This window comes from Fukomys damarensis, unplaced genomic scaffold, assembly GCF_012274545.1.
Source record: "Fukomys damarensis isolate Sample0158 unplaced genomic scaffold, DMR_v1.0_HiC HiC_scaffold_13, whole genome shotgun sequence".
Classification (NCBI taxonomy): domain Eukaryota; kingdom Metazoa; phylum Chordata; class Mammalia; order Rodentia; family Bathyergidae; genus Fukomys; species Fukomys damarensis.
In genome coordinates, this window is record NW_022900925.1 from 24,506,719 (window position 1) to 24,514,187 (window position 7,469).

Below are 7,469 nucleotides of genomic sequence, written 5' to 3' on the forward strand. Positions count from 1 at the left end.
AAAACTGATTCTAGTATTATTGATGTAGGACAGTACTGTATCATACCTCTATGAATGTAAAATATCTTGTACCAGCTTTATGATACATAGTAGGGACCGTGCTTTATCAGAGCTACATTTAATGATATTACTCTAGAATGTTCTCTTTCCAGATGATGATTAAGATGCTAATAAAAAAAATGGAATGGTGCCAGGTACCACAACAGCAACAGAACTTTGCTGTTTTCTGGATATTATTCTTTTCTTTGTTTTGTTTTGTTTTTGTTTTTGTTTTTGTTTTTTAATGGAATGTGCTGAATATCTATAATTTTGTTCAAATAACTGCAGAACCTGGAAAAGCTGTTGCTGCTATTGATGCATAACATACTACTATTATTCTATAGATATATATATACACACACACACACATATTATATAAATTGAATTTTGGGAAACTTTAACGGTGCTGCCAACTTTGGAAAAAGTCATCCCAATTTACTGTGTTGACTTGGCATTGTACAGAAATGGACAACCATATTGGTCTAGAAATGTTAATTTATTTTTATTTTTATTTTTTTTTTTTTTTTCCATGTGTACAGGGGTAACACATCGTACTAAATATGTAAGGTCATATCTACGTGGGTTTGATTACAGAAACTAATAAAGTATTCTCTAAATAATGAAAAAAAGAATAAGATAAGACTATAAGAGCGAGAAGCAATTTAAATATGTTCAGGGACCATTTTCATCTCCAGAATTAAGGATTATTTTGATGTTACATCATTGCCTTTTCTCTTTTACTTTCCTTTTTAGTTTTATTTTAGGATTCCCTATTTTTAATGTTCATACAGAGATTTCTTTAACTGAAATACCGAATAGTTTCTTTGGTGTGAAAAACTATAATAGTACACAGGATCCTAATGAGATAATTAATAATGTGAAATAGGAAGTAAAGGGCTAAAGGTGTAGGGAAAGTGGGAAGGGTGGGGGAAAGGTAATAAGGGAGAGGAAAAAAATATGAGAAACTGAAAAAATGGAAATAAAGTGTTTGTAAATGGGGAGGGGAGGAGGGGTGAAAGGGGGCAGGGACAAGGGGAAAAAATGAGAATCAAGACCTATTATGTAAAGGTACAGAATCCCAATGATGAATGTACCTGTACTGAATACCTAGACTGTACCAATAAACTCAATAAAAAGAAAAAGAATTCATTTCCAAAAGAATTAAAAGAATCATACCACAGCAATATATGTACACTCATGTTTATAGCAGCACAGTTTGTAACAGCTAAAATTTGGAAATAGCTCAATTGCCCATCAGTTGGAGACCGGAAAAAGATGATGTGGTTTTTCTATAAAATGGAATACTACTCAGCCATAAAGAATGAGAAACTAGAGTCATTCATAGGACAATGGATACATATTGAGACCATACTCTTTAAGAGAAATAAATAGGACACACGTGTAAATATTGAATCGTTTCTCTGCAGTGAAAAACTAAAAATGTAAATAAGATCCAAATTGTATAACTAATAATGTGAAATAGGAAGAAGAGAGCTAAAGGTATAGGGGAAGTGGGAAGGGTAGGGGAAAGGAAATAAGGGAAAAGAAAAAATAGGAGAAAAGGAAAAAAATGGAAACAAAATCTTTGTAAATAGGGAAGGCTGGAGGGAGTGAAGGTAGGGCAGGGGTATGGGGAAAAAACAAGAATCAAGATCTGTCATGTAAAGGTATAAGATCCCAATGATGAATGTAACTGTACTGTATAACTTAAAAGTACCATTAAACACAATGAAAAAAGAAAGAAAGAAAGTTATAGTGTAGTAGCCAAGCAGAGTTAATCCTTACATTCTGAAGGCTGAGGCAGGAGAATAACTCTGAGTTCAAGGCCAGTCTAGGTTACATAGTGAGACTCTGTCTCAAAAAAGAAAAAAAAAAAAAAAAAAAAAAAAAAGAAAAGAAAGAAAAAAACCACCCAATTTAAAAATGGACAAATACCTGAATAGATATCTACTTTCAGATACACAGAGTTGGCCCCAAAAATGTATATATCATGAAAAGAAAAACATATATTTTAATAGTAGCATCAGGAGATTAATATTTTACCTTCAGCCTCTACAATTACAAAAGGTACTCAAGTGATAGGTACTCAAAGTGTACTCAAAAGGTACTCAAAGTGATAGCCAATAGCTCCCAGACATTTACTAACAACAAACTGCTGGAGTGTGTATACATTTTTTTTGGCAGACTCTGAATATGTGCATAAGTAGTCCTTTAGATTTTGTTTGTTTTTTGAGACAAGGTCTTGCTATGCTGTTCAGACTGGCTCCAAACTCACTATGTAACCCAGGATGGCCTCCAACTCAATGGTGATCCTCCTGTCTCAGCCTCCCAAGTGCCAGGATTACAGGCGTGCGCCACAATGTCTGGCAAGCAGTCCTTTATATATGTTTCAGGATTATGTACTATAAACTTTTGCCAGCATTGTAAAGACAATGGACCAGACAGCTCTAACATTAAGAAAGAAGCTCACCAGAGATAAAGCTGAAGACAGTATATATTTTAATCTGGGAGCATCTTGTATTAATTAGTACTAGGTTTAAGTCCCTTCCTCTAACTGGCAACTCATTAAATTGTTAGCTACATCCTGAAACGAAAAATTCTAAACTCAAAGTTTTTATAGTATCGTAGCACTTAAGCCACATTAAAATAGGAAAATGACTTTATACTGAAACAAAGCTAAATGAATAGATTTAGGAAAAAAACTAATCCTGTCATAAATCTAAAATAATGACAGAGTAAGAAATTTTTTACAATGTAAGATGCAATTGTATTTCCTATCACAGCACAAATATACACACGAAACATGTAATTTCCATTTTATATAAACTACAAGATACAACATAACAGTTTAGAAATAGAATCTTATTATAATAAGAGAATTAAGGTTCTATATAATACACCAACCTTAACATTCTTGTAATTTTATTGTTTTATAAATTTTATTTTTATTTCACATTTAGAACATAATGCATAGTTGGGCATAGTGGTGCACACTTGTAATCCCAGCATTTGGGAGGCTGAGGCAGGGGGATCATGAGTTCTATGCCAGCCTGGGCTACACAATGAGTTCCAAGACCTGCCTGAACTACACAGCGAGACCTTGTCTCAAAAAACCAAAACCAAAACAAAACACAATGCATATCTATGTACATACCTACAAAGCAGTAAATTTACTAATAGAAAAGGAATACATATCAGCTCAACACATTTTCTACCTAAAATTTTTAGTAAAACTTAAATTCTAATAAGTCAGTGTTTCATTTACAATATTTTAGAGGCTCAGCTAACTTTTACTTTATGGAAAGGTTTTAACACAAAATTTATAAATCCTACAACAGAAAAATTTTATGTCAGAGGGCAGCAGCACTGTGCCTGCCTGGCAAGCACAGGGTCCTGAGTTTGATCCCCAGTATGGAAAAAAAAAAAAGAAAAAAAAAATTTTATGTCAGAGATGAAGTCTGTAAGAATAAGGAACCAATCATACAAATGGTCCCATGATTATAATCAGTGGATATTAAGGCCAGAAACACAAATGAAGCACAACTATAGCTTGGCAGTACTCTCATTTGGCCTCTTAAGCCACTTACCCTGACATGTACAACAAGACCTGTTTACTGATTTAGCAAGAAAAATAAGTGGTAGTAGGGGGAAAAAGTGGGGAAGATTATATCTCTAAAGAATAGGAGACGCCCGAAGACCTTAAAAAAGAAATGAAATGGAAAAAAAAAAACTTCAATAAGAATAAAAATAGTGCTGGGCATGGTGGCGCACGCCTGTAATCCCAGCACTTGGAAGGCTTAGGCAGGAGGATCGCTGTTGAGTTCGAGACCAGCCTGGGCTACATAGTGAGTTCCAGGTGAGTCTCAACTGCATAGTGAGACCCTGTCTCAAAAAAAAAAAAAAAAAAAAAAAAAAAAAAGTATTAAAATAATCTTAAAACAAAAAATAAGTCTGACATAAGAATTTAGGCTAGGACTGGGGATTTAGCTCAGTGGTTCAGTGGCCTGCCTTGCAAGCGCAAGGATCCAAGTTCAATCCCTGGTACCAAAAATTAAAAAAAAAAGAATTTAGGCTAGTAAACAGCTAACTGAAAGGACAACCCAGAATATAAAGGTTACCTCAGCAACTTTTGGAGGCACTCCATCCCCAAGCACTTCCCTGATGAAGCAGTGCTGGCCCATATAATATGAGAGTCCACAGGTCCTCTTGAAGGCATCTTTAAGTCGTTTCAGCTCTACATCTGTAACTGCAATTCAGAAACAAAAGATGAACAAGATACCAGAAAAGAAAATAAGTCTGTTAAAATCTAGTTCCTAAGTATGATGTTTTTTGTTTTGATTTAGAACACTGGGAATTGAACCCAGGGCCTTTGTACTGAGTCACATCCTACCCAGGCTTTTTTTTTTGAGACAAGGTCTCAATAAATCAACAGTTTAGCAATTTAGCTAGACTCTATCTCAAATAAAGGGCCGGCCAGTAGCAGTGGTGGAAAACAGACTGCTGACTCCCTCTAAGCCTCTGAGGAAGTGATACTGGCACACAAATCCAAACCATTGGAACTGCCACCATGATGGTGGGCAAAAGCAGCAAGATGATGCAGCACACTGACTACAGGATGAGGTACACCCTGCAAGATGGCCAATCTTAAATGGTACCATCAAGGCTTTTGATAAGCATATGAATTTGATCCTCTGTGACCGGGATGGGATGAGTTCAAGAAGATCAACCCAAAGAACTCTAAACAAGCAAAAAGGAAGAAAAACAAGTGCTTGGTCTGGTGCTGCTGTGAGGGGAGAACCTGGTCCTGACAGTAAAAGGACCTCCTCCCAAAGATAGTGGCATTGCCCAAGTGCCACTTGCTGGAGCAAATGGGGGCCCAGGCATCAGTAGGGCTGCTAGTAGATGAATGCCAGCTGGTGTTCCCATTCCACAAGCTCCTGCAGACTTGCTGGACTAATCTGTGAGGTAGATAGGCCATCTGAATAGGTAATAACCCCACAAGGAAGAGGTATTATTGTAGCTACGGCCATAACCAGTATTGCAGGGGCCCTGACCCAGTAATTACCTACGGGGATCCTCCTCTACCCAAGGGCAAAGAGGCACTCCTTTCAGGCGTGATGGGCCTTCTTCCTGGAATGTGGCTCCCCCAGTGGGGATCCTTACTGAAGGAGGGACTCCTATGGGCATGCATGCTCTTCCAGGGATGCAGGCCCTCTCTTAGGGATGCAAGGACCCCCTCCTCCAGCAATGCACCTACCAAGAACCTAGACTCATCTTAGCTCTCCTTTGTGCCCTACTTGTTTCCTGTAAGGCTATAGTCCTTTTATTTCATTATGGCCTATGAAACTGAGTTATAAAATGCTTTTAAGAGAATACTATAAATGCAACTGATGCAACCATTTATTTTAGAAAAATTTTAATATATTCAGTGCTTAAGAGAATCAAGAAGGGGGGCCAGGGATGTAGCTCAGTGTCATCATGCCTGCCTGGCAAGTGCAAGGTCCTGAGTTCGATTGCCGGTACTGGCACAGAGTCAAGAAGGGTTGAAAAACTAGCCCTAATTTTAGCTACTTCCCCTTGTATACTAAGATTTACAAAATTGAAACTCTAATGAGACATTTTCCCTCATCAGATTTGAAGCTCAGTTTGTTGAAATAAACATTCACAAGCTCTTGGTCAAGGGTGTGAATTGGTTTATTGCCTTGGGAAGGCACACATCTACATAGCTCCTCAAGCAGTACTTTATGAAGCAAATGCTAAAAATGAAAACTCTACTGAGAGAGAAGTTATGGTGTAATTTTCTCCCAGAGTCACACACATAATTAAATATTAGTTTTGAAATGTGAGGGGAAAAAGTGGGCTGAGGATGAACTTCAGTGAAGGGCCCTACGTCAATGCTTAGTAGTACCAAAAGAACAAAAAGATAAAACTAAATTTAAAATATGTATTATAAACTTCAGACAGGGACAAGAAAGAAGAAACAAATGTTTCAAATTAGCAGGTAAACTACATTGTATTGGATTCTGGAATTACTTTTTTTAGCAGCAATATATTCATTTCCTTTATGATCTTTTTTTTTGAGACAGGGTCTCACTATGTAGTTGAACTCACTATATAGCCCATGCTGGTCTCGAACTCATGGTGATTCTCCTGCCTCAGCCTCCCAAGTGCTGGGATTACAGGTGTGCACCACCACGCCTGGCTTCCTTTATGATTTTTTTAATCATCTCTATAAGAAAAAATTTTCATTTTGTTTTTTGAGACAGGGTCTCACTATGTAGTTCAGGCTGGGCTTGAACTCACTATGTAGCCCAGGCTGGACTCAAACTCAGTGATCCTCTTGCCACAGCCTTCCAAGTACATGTGCCACCAATCCTCACTCACAAAGGAAAATAATTTATAAATGATACTGACAACCGAAAATTTTTAGAAATCCACTATAAAAAACCAAAACAAAGCTGTACATGGCGGTGCACACCCGTAATCCCAGCACTTGGGAGGCTGAGGCAGGAGGACTGTAGAACAACCTGTCTATACAAGGTAAAAAAATGAAAACTCTTCAAAATTATGTGTTTAGTACAACAATCACAGTGGAGGCACAGAAATGTTTCCCTTTACCACAGAGAAGCAAACACCATGTAAACAGAGGTTGGGAAAAAAATGAAGAAAGAAAAGACAATAAATTCTGTTATGGACCTATGGAATATAGGAGACTTTGGGGAGATGCACTGGATTTTTAAACTTTTGGAGTACAAAGCTTAGGAGAGTGTTTTATGGAAATCATTAGCATACAGGTAAGTAAAACCATGAGTAAAAAGGATAAAACTGGAAGAAATCAATGTTTCAGCATGTAAAGAAAAGAAAAATAGGAGGGGTAAAGATAATTGAAAAGAAATAATCAAATAAATTTAAAAAAAAAAAAGAACCAGGTTTCCAAAAGCCAGAAGGAAAGCACTGATCAACAGACTTATGGGAGAAAGGACCAGTGAGATAAAGACTAAGAGCACCTGGCACACAGCTAATCACTGAATAAATGTTTGTCATATAGAGGGAGGGTTCCTAGATCAACAGCATGTAGGGCAATGATAAGACAATAAGAATACTTGAATTCCTACCAGGAAAAAAGTATGAACATTAGTGGCTAAATAAATTAAAAACTGGACTTACAAGGCAGGGATTTAGCTCAGTGGCGCGCACCTGCCTCTCAAGCATGAGGTCCTGAGTTCAATCCCCAGTATCGCCCCATCCCCAAAATTGACAACAATATTAACACTTCCAAAATCTATTAACTACAGAATGTGAAAATGAAAAACAAAGCTCATCTCATGAATTACAGTGATGAAATAACTTTGTTAGAAGATTTATTTCTTCAAGATGCCCGTCATCCTTTTTTTTTTTTTATAACTAGGAAGTACTTTAATCATTTTTTC

The 7,469-nt window shown here is 37.0% G+C and overlaps 1 protein-coding gene and 1 pseudogene across 3 annotated transcripts in view; one reads left to right on the plus strand and one right to left on the minus strand.

Annotated features, from left to right (window-relative positions):
* Usp32 (ubiquitin specific peptidase 32) overlaps nt 1-4,290 on the minus strand; it is a 128,568-nt gene extending 124,278 nt beyond the window's left edge. For all 3 annotated transcript variants that reach the window (XM_010626764.3, XM_010626765.3, XM_010626763.3), the window contains exon 1: nt 4,158-4,290. In XM_010626764.3, the coding sequence (XP_010625066.1) occupies nt 4,158-4,220 (63 nt within the window). In that variant the 5' untranslated portion in view covers nt 4,221-4,290. The remainder of the gene's footprint in view (nt 1-4,157) is intronic.
* A 316-nt stretch (nt 4,291-4,606) lies between these two features.
* LOC104864080 lies at nt 4,607-5,307 on the plus strand (annotated as a pseudogene).
* Nucleotides 5,308-7,469: the final 2,162 nt, after the last annotated feature.